General features: G+C 51.8%; 1 protein-coding gene across 1 annotated transcript in view; it reads left to right on the plus strand.

Moving 5' to 3' along the window:
* The first annotated feature begins 2,293 nt into the window (after window positions 1–2,293).
* The window catches only part of ALDH1A3 (aldehyde dehydrogenase 1 family member A3), a 38,932-nt gene continuing 26,833 nt past the window's right edge, over window positions 2,294–14,392 (plus strand). Inside the window, exons 1-4 of the mRNA XM_040493806.1 lie at window positions 2,294–2,532; window positions 7,598–7,702; window positions 9,688–9,828; window positions 14,252–14,381. Of these exons, the coding sequence (XP_040349740.1) occupies window positions 2,434–2,532; window positions 7,598–7,702; window positions 9,688–9,828; window positions 14,252–14,381 (475 nt within the window). The 5' untranslated portion in view covers window positions 2,294–2,433. The remainder of the gene's footprint in view (window positions 2,533–7,597; window positions 7,703–9,687; window positions 9,829–14,251; window positions 14,382–14,392) is intronic.

Here is a 14,392-nt window from a genome sequence, read left to right on the forward strand (position 1 = left end):
CTGCTCTGATCCCAGCCTCCCAGGATCATGTGGGTGGCTTTCTACAGGAGGAGCTGCAGGTGAGATGGTCAACGTCACTGCAACTGGCCCCCGAGGCCAGATGCTGCAGGTCACAGGGGCGTCTTTGGGTGTGAGTTGAGGTGGCCTCTGTGTCTGACTTCATGATGAGCAAGATGGCAGCTGTCTAACTCCGAGCAAACAGGCTCCACTCTCTGAGGGAGCAGAGTTCTAAGCCCCACCCTGTTTGCCTCCACCCAGACAGCCAGCAGTTATTTAAAAAAAATAATAATAAATAATAATGTTTATTTATTTCTGAGAGAGACAGAGTGAGAGAGAGGGAGAGTGCATGAGTGAGGGAGGGGCAGAGAGAGGGAGACACAGAATCCCAAGTGGGCTCCAGGCTCTGAGTTGTCAGCACAGAGCCCGACGCAGGGCTTGAACTCACAGATCACGAGATCATGCCTGGAGCTGAAGTCAGACGCTTAACCAACTGAGCCACCCAGGTGCCCACCAGTGATTATTTAATAAACACAGTTGCTTCTACAAATCTTCAGACTTTTTTTTTAAAGCCTGGCACAAGTGATTTAAGTTCAACCACCCAGAGTCCCACAGAAACTTCTGGAATGAGAGTTCTGTTTAGAGAGTTTCTCAAACTTGCAGCCTTTGTCGTGCTTGGTGCACCCACCAGCCTTGCACCAAGCACGACAAAGGCTGCAAGTTTGAGAAACTCTCTAAACTGGGGCCTGGGCCCCAGTGCAGGGAGAATGTGCTGCCAGGACCCTGCAGGCCTTCCTGGGCTCAGCATCCAGCCAGGGGCCCTGACATGAGACATCCACCCACAGTTTTCCAAGAGCTGAATGGGGGCCACGGGGCCAGTCAGGCAGGGCAGGGAGCCCAGGGACTGGGAGGAGCATTGCTCCCCGACGCCTCAGTATTCATGAGCCTGGCATTGAAGGCAGACTCACTGATGTGGGTCGGCCCTAACCCACAGAGGGGACCCATTATCCCTTTCCCCTGCATCACCTGTGTGTTCTAACCCATAACAGCATCGGACCCTTTCACCCCCAGAGGGCAGGTGTTCTGATGAACAGTTTGTAAAAGCTTAAAAGCTTGTTTACTCCACTATTCAGAAGGACACACAGTAACACTGCAGTGAGGAAAGGGAGAGGGACGCTGAGACCCGCCATACCAACAGAGCATCAGGACATCAAGACACCAAGGAGTGCCGCCATTTCCGGTCTCCCCGTTGAGATTACTCACAGAAGGAAATGGACTGAGGGGCTGAGCCTAACTGGGGATTAAACCACTGCTTTTGTTGCCGAGTTCATGCCCCACATCATTGTTCCAGAAACCCGAGGTATGACAAGCATGAGAAGCCACTTCCATGTCTCAGATGGGGCCCGGGGCAAGTCCCTGGGGTTGGTGGAGCTTTCCCCAACGGGCAAACCAAGGGGAGACGAATATGCCTCGGCTTCCCTGGGAAATCAGGAGCAACCTACCAGACAACCGCCCAACTCTTAAAACACAAAGCTGCAAAGATCTGATGTGATTTCTCTCTTTGTTACTTCATTCTTTTAAATTGAGGTATAATTTATGCATCCGAAAAGTCCAGGGCCCCTGCTGCAGGGCGGTCCGCGCCTGTTAAGGACAGAGGCCCAGCTCGCCAGAGGAAGGGCTAAACGATTTTCTTGCCTTCTGGCCCTCGGCCTGTGAAGCCCCAGGGCCGCGGGGAAAGTCCTGGCCATCTGGGCCAGCAGGGCCCAGGAGGCTGTCCCAGCAAGGGGCCGAGTGGGGCGCGGCGGGCATCTGTCCTGAGAGCGGGGACCTGGCGACCGGACTCCAGGCCCAGGCACGTGGGCAGCGAAGCGGGGCCGCCCCGTGGGGCGCCCCGACCCCGGACGCGGCTCAGGCCCCGAGGCGGGCGGGGGGCGCGCATTCCCGGAGCGCGGCGCGCCGACCGAAGTCAGCCGAGTGCGCGGAGCGGCGGCGGGCAGGGGGCGGCAGGTGCGGCGGGGAGAGCTCGCCCGACTCGGGGAAAGGGCCGGGCGCTGTGGCCCTGGCGCCCCCGCTCCCTACCCTGGCCCGCTGCGGGAGCTCTGGCACTTCCGGGGCCCGGTGGCTCTTCGGGGGAGCTCCTCCAAGGGCAGCCTCCGGGGCGGGGGAGCGCGCGCGGCGCGGTGGCCGGGCGGGGGGTGGCCGGGCTCCCGCAGGGGCGGCGGGCGGGGTGGGGTGAGGCGGGCCGGCCCCCTCCCCTCCCCCCCCCCCCCCCCTCCTCCCGGCCTGCAGCCCATTAGAAGGCCCCCCCGGGCGGGAGGCGTGGGTCGCTCCATAAAGCGGCGCGGAGCTGTCACCCCGCGAGCAAGCTGCGCACCATCCAGGCCGGAGCCAGCGCCGCAGACTCGGGCGCCTCGGGCCAGGGAGCGCAGAAGAGCCATGGCCACCACCAACGGGACCGTGGAGAACGGGCAGCCGGACAGGAAGCCGCCTGCCCTGCCGCGCCCCGTCCGCAGCCTGGAGGTCAAGTTTACCAAGGTAAGGTGGGCGCCCATCCCACCCGACGGTCGCCTGGCTCTGAGCTGGGCTGTCCGGCCCGGGTGGCGGGGATGCGGAGCCATCAGGCCGAGAGCCCCGCCGCTCCGCTCCGAGGGTGCTGGGCGCTGCGGGCGGCGCGCCTTCAGTCGAGTTCGCCCGGCGTTCCCGCGACCGGAGCCTCTCCGCTTGGGTCGGGCCCCCTCCAAGCGGCGTCCGGCGCAGGACCTCCCGGGAGCGAGCGCGTCCACCGCGCATCCCAAAGGCGACTCCGCGATCTGCCGTCCCAGACGGACCCTCGGGCGGCGGGGCTCAGCGCTTTAAGCCACCGAGCCTGGCGAGGGAGGCTGCGCAGCGCCCGTGCGGCTCCAGGCTGCCACCGGCGCGGCCCCGACGTGCCCTTGCAGGGCCCGCTTTGAAGGCGAGAGGAGGTGCGGGCCGCGGGCCCTCGGGCCCGCCGGTCTCCCGCAGACCCTGCGACAAGGTTTCCGGGGACGAACGGGCCAGGCTTTGGGAGGGTCAGAGGGTGCCTGAGAACACCGAGCGTTGGTCACGGAGCTCGCGCTGCACTGGGAACCCGCCACTTGGAGACTCCAAACCCATGTCATCGGGAGCCAACTGGAGAGACGTCGTACCTTCTGAGCCTAGCCTACCTGGCTTACCAGCAGAGCGAGGGGAAGTAGGAAGGTGAGCCCTGGTGAAACTGCCTTGGAGCCCAGAAGCACTGGTGCTGACAGACGGAGAATGTGTTCCCGAAGGTCTCCGAACTGGGCCTGGGAAGCCGCTCTGGTGGCAAGGCCCCGCCGCACCCCGTGGAGTCTCTGCTGGTTTGCGCCGGGCTGGGAGGCCGGGCGTCTGCAGGGCGGTGAGATCACCTGCCTAGGGCAGAAAGGAAGATGGGGAGGCCTGGAGAGCCGGCCGCGGAGGGCTGCCGGGAGCGCGCGTCCCGTGGGAGGACACGGAGAGGCTGTTTGGAGGCCGTGGACACGGGGAGCGCTGCAGGGTCGCAGGCCGAGAGCCTCCGTTGGCATCTCTTTCCCCAGCTTCCCTCCTTTTTATTTTTTAATTCGCATCTTATCCCTAGCCCCCAACTCCAGCTGACACAGCACTTAGAAAATTCCCCCACCAATTTTACTTTCAAAAGTAGCAATTATGCCTCTCAAATAGTTTTAATCAAGCGGAGAAAGTTGTAGGCCACTATGTGTGGCCTTCAGATTTGGGTCTCTTGGCACTTAATGTCGGCTCTGCCTCAGATCACATGACATTTAAATTAACTGTTTTCAGAGGGCTCTGTAATCAGTGGAGACACTTCACCATAAACGCTGGAGATTATTTTTAATGTAGTTTCCGTAAGTAGTATCAGCTTTGGAGCGAAAAATTCCACCACACGCTCTGGGAACATAAGAATAGTACCTACGTCTTTGTAGATCGTTAACACTGCTGGTGCTTGCTTGCCTGTTGGTGGTGGTGACGTTTGGTTTTATTTTTGTTTCGTAAGTTTTGGGCTTTTTTTAAAGGAGGCAGAACCCAGAAATCACCTATGTTATTGTCCTTTTTCTTTCTGCCTTTTTGAGTCCTATCAGAACAAGGAAGCCACATGGAATGTTTCTTTCTCTGTGATTCTTTACGGCCCTTTACAAGTGTATATAGAGAAGGATCTTAGAAGATTCACAGAGCGGCCAGTCTGTTGTCTTCTTGCTGGGCAGCCCCTTTTTCTTAGTGGAACAGAGCAGGGTATGTGATTAAGGCTGAGAAGAGATGGGGAGGGGGAGGCTCCAAAGAACCTGGAGACTTAGGGGCTCCCGGGTGATGATGGCTGTTGTGGCCTGATGTCAGGCCACTGTACTCTCCTTCCCTGTGGAGGGTAAGGCCTCTGCCTGTTTTGTCTTTGCAGACCCACCACCGCAGAGGCCTACTGCTAGCACCTGCAGGGCCCAGGCAGCCTGTGTGGTGGTGGCTGAGGGACAGCAACCCTGGCGAGCAATGCTGAGGGAGCCTCTGGCTGTAGAGACAGCAGAAGGGGCCTAGGAAAGAAGCAGGAGACACAGAATTGCAGAATCCATCGAGGCCCCGGGCAGGCGGTGGGGAGGGGTGCAGTGTGTGAGCCAGTAAAGGCCTGTTATTTTTCAAACCTGACTCATGGTACTTCTTGCTAATGGAAGAAATGGCGGGTCTGAGCCCCAGCCTTGGGGGTGCCATTTCCTAGGGTAAGGCCAGTTTCCAGAAGGACGACCTTGTCGGAACTTCCTCATTTGTTCTCCCGTTTTAACACTGGGCTCTGCTATGTGACCCTGGTGTGGGGGAAGGATCCCCTTAGGCACCCCCTCCCAGATTCAGAGGATACCAAGTTCTTTCACTTCAGGGGGACCTTTTCTTCCCTTATAAAATTTCTTCCGGTAACAGAGATTCTCCTTAAGAGTTTCTGGTTCACTAAAATTCCCGTTTTTAGGATCTTTTTTGTGAAAAGTAAACTGCCCTCAACTCTCTTTTTCTGAAAACATACTCCTCTGAGTTTAGCCGAAGTCCAATGGAAGTTACTGTAAATGGCGCCAGCACACCTCCCTTGCAAGACCCCCGTCTTCTCCACCTGGGACCCAGGTCTCCTCAGAGCAGCTGTGGTTTTCCAGCTCACTTCGGAGAACACGCCTTTCTTCTTCAGGAAATTTCGAGTTCGCCTACAGCTTGGTGTAACAATTTCATACCTCTGTGAGGTTTATTTGATACCAATTCACAAGTGGAAGATAACATTTTTTTTTTTCTGGAGACTTTCTCCTTATTTGGGGCTCAAGACAATACAGGCAGCATAATTGGTAAGCCACACTTACTGACCCCTTCTTTATTTGTGTTTTTGTTTTGTTTTCGTGGAGAGAAAATCAACAGTTAGAAACCACTTCCAAGATTACTTTACTAGTGTAGCAGGAAGAAAAAAAAAATCTTGCTAAATTGGCAACATTGTGATGGGAAAATATGGTCAAAGTTGAGGAGTCTGAATGTTGTTGTTGTTGTTGTTGTTTTTTAAGTTGCTGGTTAGGAGGGACTACAGACGAATGTCATGACCGACTAAGTAATTTTTTTTTTTTTTTTTTGGAGGCACATGCTTGGAGATGAAGTATAACAGACATCTGATCGTTGCAATCTGTCTCCATCTTCCTTATTTATATTCTCTTCTACCGTCTTCTCATTTCCCTCCCCCTTGGAATTGATACCAGGAAGGACCCAGAATCAGCAGTTTTCACTAACAGTCTCTATTTGCTAACCCACGAAATTTCATCTTCCGACAAATGGCCCCCCCCCCCCCCCGCTCTGGCTCTGCTTTCGTCCCTGCGCTAACTGAACCCCTCTTCCCCACTTATTAATTTCTCGCTGTTACCGAGTGATTGCTCGCTGGATGGCAAAAGTGAACGCTTGGATTTGGTTTCAGCTGGAAGAATAAACCTGTAATTGTAGCCTGGCTTATTCCACGTGCTTCCCTGGGGGCCTGGCCTCATGTTGAAGAAGCTGAGCTTCCAGAAGTCAGACAGGCACATCCTACAGGCAAGGGATGCCCTCAGCCCTGGATTCCACATGGGGGACAAGGTGCCTCTGCCCACCTGCCCCGTCAAGAGTTGGCCTTCTGTGCTTTGTCCCCGCCATGATGAGACTTCCCCGCTTTCAGAGAGAGTTACCAAAACGGTCTTCCCCCAGCAGCTTCGCAGAGCGCGCTTCCTTCTCAGTGAGCTTTGGAGTTTTTACAGCAGAGTCCAGGACAGAGACCGTAATCAAGCCATGCACAAGCTGGATGAGATGTCGCTCTGCTTGCCTATCATCACTGGGGAGTCAAGTGTTCCTAATGAATAAAATTCACAGCAATTGAAAATAGCCCTTGGAGTGACACAATTCTTTGAAAATTAATGAAAGGGAAGCAAAAGATACGCATATAGATGTAGAAACGGACTTTGATAAGCTAGCTTTGTACTTAGAAATTATTGATGGAAATGCTTCTAAGGTGTCTTACCCACGTCTGTGACTGGGGTCTTTGTGACGCCATGATGGGCTGTGATGACAAGGCTGTCCCAAGCTGGTACAGCAGCAGATCGTCTGTTCTATCTGGGTTACGGGGGCCTCCACGCTGTCAGAACGTGTTTTGTATGTTAGCTGTCACCTCTGTTCCTCATCCCTTTCCCAAAGCCCTCTCTTTTAATGTGGTGCTTTTTTAAGGTAGTTAGCAGCTAGCGTAAAGTAAGAGTAGATAGTACATACATTTCAGCGTGGGAACTTTGTGAATTCCTTTTCGTGTGCTCATGATGTCTTTTTATTTTTAACATCCTTCTTCTCGGTTGTGTTCTAGGTAATTGAGGCCCCGAGCTAAATGATTTCTGTGGGTTAATTCCTTGGTTCTAGATATAAATGACTATTTGCTACATCTTTTCATATAACCAGACCATTTCCTACCCCAGATATTTATCTTTGTATTCCAACACTGGCTTTTATCAAGCCCAACATGAACATAGACATTTTAAAGAGAATGGGGGAGGAGTGCCAATGTACGTTTAACAAAGATTAGGGATTATGGTAAGATCCTTGTAGAAAGCCAATTCCTTGGCAATCTGGCTGGGGGTTTCCGCAAGAAGGAGGCAGAAGGGAGTGCTCACTGCCGACCTACCCTTCGGGGGTAGGTGATTCCTTGGCACTTATAGGTCCAAACCTATTTAGTCTTCGCCCAAACTCTATGAGGGTGTTGGATTTAACCTATACCCGCTAGCCATTCTTCCATGAATCCGTATTAATGCTTTTTAAAAAGAGAGAGACAACATTTTAGAAAAATTCTAAATGACTTTAGTTTCATTATGACAAAAAGTAATTCTCTGAGAATGCATTAGAAGTTAGGAGACTTGGATTCTAATTCTGAGGGTGCTCCAGGGTGGGCGTGGGACTCCACCTCCCCTCCAGGTCTCATCTGTAAAGGGGTGGGCGGGTGGGTAGGTGGCGGGGGGGGGGAAGGACAAGACATTACCTAAGGTCCTCAGCATGTTGGAATGATATGATTTTGATTTAACCCTAATGCATTACAACTTCCTTTCCTGGTTAGATATTCATCAACAATGAATGGCACGAATCCAAGAGTGGAAAAAAGTTTGCCACATATAATCCTTCAACTCTAGAAAAAATATGTGAAGTAGAAGAAGGAGATAAGGTGAGTGCTCCACCTACCCCCCCCCACCCCCCAAGTAATTAAATTGCCAATAATTAAAGGATAAGGAGGCAGTTTGGCTCAGTTGTAAGACAGAACGGGCCTGTCCTCCGGGTACGACCTAAGTTAGCGGCTTCCCAGACACATGGCCCAGAATGGGATCAATTAGGGACAATCCACTGCAAACAGTCACTCTCCTTTGATAGATGTTTCCCCATCTATAAGGATGACCTCAGCTTTCCTCAGCACAGGGATAAAGGAAAGGTTTTTATCAATTATTTGAACCTGGAGGCATTAAAGAATCTTTCCAGAAAGCATTTCCGGCTGGTGTGTTTCACCCAAATGCAGCATTCTGGCAGGAGACACTTAAAAAAAAAAAAAAAAAAAAAAGACTTGAAGGGAAAAAGACTCAGTGGCCAGATTTCTCTTCTGTCAGAACCTGAAATGATCATGTGAAGCTATAATCTTTATAACTATTTAAAACAACTATATAACCGTAAAACTATATAATTATGCATATATATCTATGTCTTCTGGATGTGTCCTTGATACGTTTCAAAGCCGGAAAGTATCTTTTAAATATACATGCCATTAGAAGAAATGTTGAAGGTAAAGCTTTTCTAAAGAGGGAAGGGAAATTGAAACCTCTCCTCCACCACTAGAGTAATCATCTGATGTTCTTATAAGCGTATGGGTAATGTCGAATGTGGACAGGGTGAAAGACATGTGTAAAATAGGCTTGAATTTGATCCCACCAGTAATAGTTCTGTGCCAGGCAGGAAACACAGTGGTTCTACCTATACGGACCCTTCTGTGTGTAGTGCTTCAGGCTAAGCTGTATTTACAAAGATAATAGCATCGGGAAGCTCATCTTTATATGATGTCAGTACATGGGGTGGCTGGGGTGTGGGGGCACAGAGCAGGATTCCCAGTGGGTGATTCCCAGGTGCATCATTACACAGGAATCAAGGAGGAGAATGAGATCCCTGCCTCAGGCTCTGGCTTTTCTCTTGGTCTGGGTGAGTGCTCTGAGCCCGTGGAATCAGAGGCTGTCCTGTCCCCTGTGCCTGGAGAGGCTCTGGCTCCCAGAGCCTGGAACAAGGAATTCAAAGTCTTAATATCTCCTTTGCCCAAGTTTTCAGTGGCCTCCAAGCATGCTTTGGAGACAGAGAATCTTGGTGGTGTCCCCCTCTTGATTGCATCCGGCATCACCTTCCTAGGGAAATGAGGCTCTGAGGGGCCTGGGGGATGAGCTTTTGCCCATCAGCAATCAGAGCCTTGAACTCATTTTCCTGAAATAAGAATGGGTGACCTTAAACAACTCTAAATAATTCTCACCTCCTTCCTTTTACGAAGAAGTTTTGATTATAATTCTATGGGTGCGCAGAAAATCCAGTTCCTTGTCTATAAAATGGTGCAATACTTCTGCCCCAAGGGGGGTAGGTGAGGCTGAAGGGAGAGAAAAGTTCCAGATCCTCCCCGTCTGTGGACTTTTCCGATGTGGTCAGTTCCCAAGAAGCACTCCTGCCCCATTCTCACTATGGGACCAGAGTCCTCAGCTTGAATACAATGCCAAGCTAAAATAAAAAGACAGACATTTCCCCACCTAATTGAATAACTGTGGGAGTGTGTGTCCAGACTGAGCTAGCAAGTGGAAAAATCTTTTCCTACTTGGATCACCAAGAAAAATAATTAAGGTCGGTAGTTTTAGAAACTATTTTAAAATGCTTTTATAATCAGAAGGATGGTTCATGCTTGGCCATTGTAGGAATCTTGAAAAAGACCTAAGATGTAAAGAAGCAGAAAGTCACGCTGAAGCCCCGAACAGGTCCAGAGATTTGAAACGTAGCTGCCATTTTCTGATTGCCCCAACCCCCTTCCTCTGCTTGTGTGATGGAGGCATGTCTCTGCTGTTCTCCGAAACGGACAGCTGAGTTCTCCCAAAATGCAGTCACAGCAAAAGATGATACACTCACTCTGGTTTTCAGCCCGACGTGGACAAGGCAGTGGAGGCCGCACAAGCCGCCTTCCAGAGGGGCTCCCCGTGGCGCCGCCTGGATGCGCTGGGCCGTGGCCGGCTGCTGAATCAGTTGGCTGACCTTGTGGAGAGGGACCGCACCGTCTTGGCTGTGAGTACGCGCGCGTCGGCGGGCAGGTGTGGGATGACTGGCTGGCCTCACAGAGGGGGCCTGTCCCCCACGGAGTATGGGGGGAGACCCAGGGTGCTGGTTTTGTGTGGAAGTGGATGTGTTAGGCCCTTTGAGGTATGGCTCTCTGGCAGTAGGCACGTGTCCACGCCCTCCACCGTCACCTGTTTGGTTTTGAAGTCAGACTGTTGCCCCCTGAAGTTCACATTCGGGACCAAGAAGTTGCCTGGATGCAGTTCAGCTGCGTTGGCGGTTCCCAGACTCATAGTCACAGCCAGCCAGATGAGCTAGGCCATATCCTGGCCCTGCACCTGTATGTTTATGACATTAATTTTTTTTTCACATGAGATCTCTTTCAAAGTTAAGTTTAACTTCCTCCTAAGTGACAATATCCATGACATTACAGATTTAATGTGCTGGTGTATATATTTTTTGAATATTTATTAAGATAAATGCTGCCATTCAACATAGAAAAAACTGTTCCCCTATGACTTAAAAATCAATTCGGATCCCGCCTCTGCCACTTGCTAGCTGCGTGGCTTTGGACAAGTTGCTGTACTTCTCTGAGCATATATTTCTTTGTGGAAGATATCAGTAAGAATTGTATTTAAATGTTGTGAGAGTGCTCCATTTAAAATCCTTAGCAGAGGCCCTGGCATGCAGTAATCACTAACTAGATGACAGGTATTATTGGTAACAGCATTCCTCATAAATAATGCTGCACACCCAGCTCTATACCCTCCTGGCCAGTAATTTCTAGTAATCTTAGTTCTGCTGCTGCAAAATGGGCACATGAATTCCACCCACCCCATGAGGTAGGGCTGCTCCGATCAGACCGGACTGTGAAGACAATTATAGGTTGTAAATGCATTATTCACAGGGGTCCTAAGACCTTCCTTTAGTCTTGCAATGAGTGAGCAGAGGAAATTTCAGGGCCATCTCCTGCCTTGAGGTCCTCTGCACCCTCCACATGCTGCCCTCCTATGGCTTTGACTCCTGTTTAAAACTTGCTCCAAACCTTGAGGCCCAGTTGGTAGGGGAGAAAAATCTCCTTTTCAGCCTCTGATTTGGAAAAATGGTTCTTTCCTTTCTTGATCGGGTGTCTGGAACGAGCCATAGAATATCTACCGTCATGGAGAACAGGGTCATCCAGGACACTGAGATTGTTTTTGTCCCTGGATGTGTGTTTTGGGGGTGGAGGGCTCAAGAACCCTGCATCTCGGGTCCTGCTCTTAGGTGCAATGCCCAGAGGGTGTATCTGCAGAGACCTGAGCTTTCCTTCCTTCCTTCCTTCCTTCCTTCCTTCCTTCCTTCCTCCCCAGTCGGCCCTTGCCCAGCATGTGTGCCCCAAATCCGGGTGAGGGGTGGCTCCCTCTCAAGGTCAGCGTTTCTGTCCGAGGAGCCTCTGGTTTCTTCCTGCAACGAAAGCCAGCCTCAACTCTCAAGCTGCCAGACTGGCTTTTTCAAAAACATTTCTGTTTTCACCCAGCATGAGCTCATCAGTCTGCAATGTCCGTGGGGACTAATAGCAGGCGGGAGAGGATGTGCCCTGGGCACCCCTCCCCACCCTGTCCTCAAGTGTCAGTATCGTCTTAGGGAGCAGTGGCCATAGAACCACCTTCGCCAGCAGCCCGCCCCACGGGCCGGGCAGGACTGGGTCGTGATAGACGGAGCGAGTTGCCTGCGTTGTCGGGACCTGGCTGTGCACGAGAAACAAGATCCAGCTCTTTGCCACATCGTGAAAGGAACAAGAGAATTAGTGGGAAATATGTTTTTCAAACCAGGACCACATCATAGGAAAATACCCTCACCCTCCACCTTGATATGGTTTTCTTGCATTTTCATGCAGCGTAGTGCTTCTTTCCATCATGTTCTCTTGCCGGCTCAGTGGTTTTGACAGAGCTACGTATTTACTTCTGTGTTCAATGTTTAGAAACAGATGTGGGCGATCCGGCAGCCCCAGCTTTCTCCCCCTTCCTGAGGCACCTGGGGCCCAGACTCTGGCTCTGTGGGTGCTCTCTCTGGAAGCGCCCCAAATAGGGGCCCTCCCTGTTGACTCTCTTTTCAACCCAAGCCCCATTTCTGGGCCTCCTCATTTTAAGCCTTGGAATACTGACTTGAGTGAAGGGACAGGTTCCTTCGCACTTTGCCTCATTCTTTAGTATCTGAAGGTTACGATGCATTCGTTTTTCTGAAGGCATATTTTTCTCTTAAAATGTTAGAGGAAGTAAACGCAGGAGCGGCTGCGGTTCACTCCTGGTCCAGCCACAATGACTGTTTACAAGTCCCAATCAGTAGCTAACACTTGATATCTCAGGTTCAACCCTGTACACTCATCTGTGATTCTTTTTCTTTCTCTTTCTCTTTTTTTTTTTTTTTAATGTTTCAAAAGAATTTCCTGTCTAAACCTATTATGACCCTGGTTTTGCTTGGACAGATTCCATAAAACCAACCTGGCAAATTCATGTCATCCCTCTGGGAAGCAAAGTGGCCCAAGTTAATAGTGACAGCTAGCCGATGCTTGCTGAATCCTCACCATGTACCAGGCCTGTGTTGGGCACTTGGCCTGCACATTCATTATCCCGTTTCAGAGATGAAGATACTGAGGCCCAGAGAGGTTAGGTAACCTGTGCAAGGTTATCCAGCCAGAGGAGGTAAGCCAGGACTGGAGGCAGGACTTCCCTACCATGGTACGCCATAGTCTTCTGCCTTTCTCCTCCTTGTCCCATCCCAGAAAAAGGCCAAGGATGATTCCCTCATTCCATCGACAGATATGCAGATGCCATCAGGAGTAGGCCCGTCCTGGACTTTGGGGCGTTATTTGCAATGCTTGGGTTTCCTGTGGGAAGATAAAAGTTTCAACATGGAATCGATAGGAGCGTAAGGGACGGCACACTGGATCTTACGTTGGCCTCACTTGGTCCCTGAACAGCATCCGCTGGGGGTGGGACACACCCCAGACCCAGACCAGCCCTGTCATCTTCAGCAACTCACAGTCCTCTCTCTCTTCAGTGTCCCCAAGTAAGGATTGCCCAAAACGAAGCCTCCCGAAAGGAAGATGATCATGATCATACAGCTGTCACCGGCAACTTAACATGGCACTTCCTGTGGGCGGGCCCTGCTCTAGCCCCCCCACTAGCCCCATGAGACAAGTACTACTATTAGTAGTAGTTATTAGTATTATTGTTATTATTATTATGATTATTCTCATTTTACAGATGAGGAAACTGAGGCAGAGAGGGATTCAGGGGCTCGCAGCTCAGCGAGGGAAGCGGTTGCTCCTGTTTAGAAATGCTTGGAACCCCAGTTCTGACAGAGCTGCCCCGAGCACCCTGTGTGGCCATTCTCCAATCTTCCCAGATGCAAATGTCTGGGGGCAGCCACCTCAGGAGTGGTCACTATGCCGGCTGGAAGTTTGATGCCCTGAATTCAGTGCCACTGACCCGCTAGGTGACCTTGGGTGTCACCTGGCTCCATTAGCCGTGGTGTCGGCACCTCAACGTGGGAACACAGGTGTCAAGCTCAGAGATGAGGCACACACAGGTGCACGTGGAGGGGGCCTCTCTTCCCTAGTAAGTCACCCTCTCACTGCATCGACGCTAAAATGAGAATCCAGCCCCAGGCTATGTGTCAGGGTGGCCACTTCCTGCAGAGATGGATGAATGGATGACAGGCGGTCTCAGCGCTGGACTCAACTGGGGCCGCTTGTCCAAGGGACAAAGGGGTTCTCTTAAACCCCGGCTGGAAATAGAAAAGAATCCGGACCATTGAGTGGCTGCGCACTCGCCCTGGGTAATCACCTCCCTCACTGCCAAGGGCGAGCCTGCTCCCTTCCGACCGACGGCGCATCCGGCTTGGGCAGCCCAGTTGGGGAGGACTGCGCCTTTGGCTGGTGGCACTACCCTTCGGGGCTCTGTCACTCTTTCCACAGCCACAAGGGTCAGCCTAGCCAAGAAAGAAGAGCCGCATCCCCCCTTTTGTCAGAGGAAGCCAGCCTTTGTCCAGCCTCCCCAAAGCCTAACCTTCCAGGAGCTTCCCAGGAAATGCACAACGTGTGGCCAGGTCACAGAGCGAGACAACTGTGCTCCAGACAGAAGACCAAATGCTACCGTGTCCTCCTTCCCAGTGAGGCTCCAGATCAGACTTCTATCCACTGTCCTTCACGGGGACACCTGCCCATGCTCTGGCCAGCCCCCTAGATCAAGGTGTTTTTAAGGGAAAGAAATCCTTGACCGTCTGAGATAGGTCTTATGGGAAATGTGTGTCTTGCTTCCTGAAGGGACAAGCAGAACATTGCACACACAGTGTTCTAGGGCTGTGCTCTCCTCCCCTGTCCCCTGTCTTTAACAGCCCGACAGCCAAAAGGGAAACTATGTCTAAAATAGATGCTGTCTTCATGTTGCAGACCCTGGAAACGATGGACACAGGGAAGCCATTCCTTCATGCCTTTTTCATCGACCTAGAGGGCTGTGTGAAAACCCTCAGATACTTTGCAGGGTGGGCTGACAAAATACAGGGACGGACCATCCCCACAGGTGAGCCAGCG

Source organism: Herpailurus yagouaroundi, unplaced genomic scaffold (assembly GCF_014898765.1).
Source record: "Herpailurus yagouaroundi ecotype Mexico unplaced genomic scaffold, PumYag 185, whole genome shotgun sequence".
Lineage (NCBI taxonomy): Eukaryota > Metazoa > Chordata > Mammalia > Carnivora > Felidae > Herpailurus > Herpailurus yagouaroundi.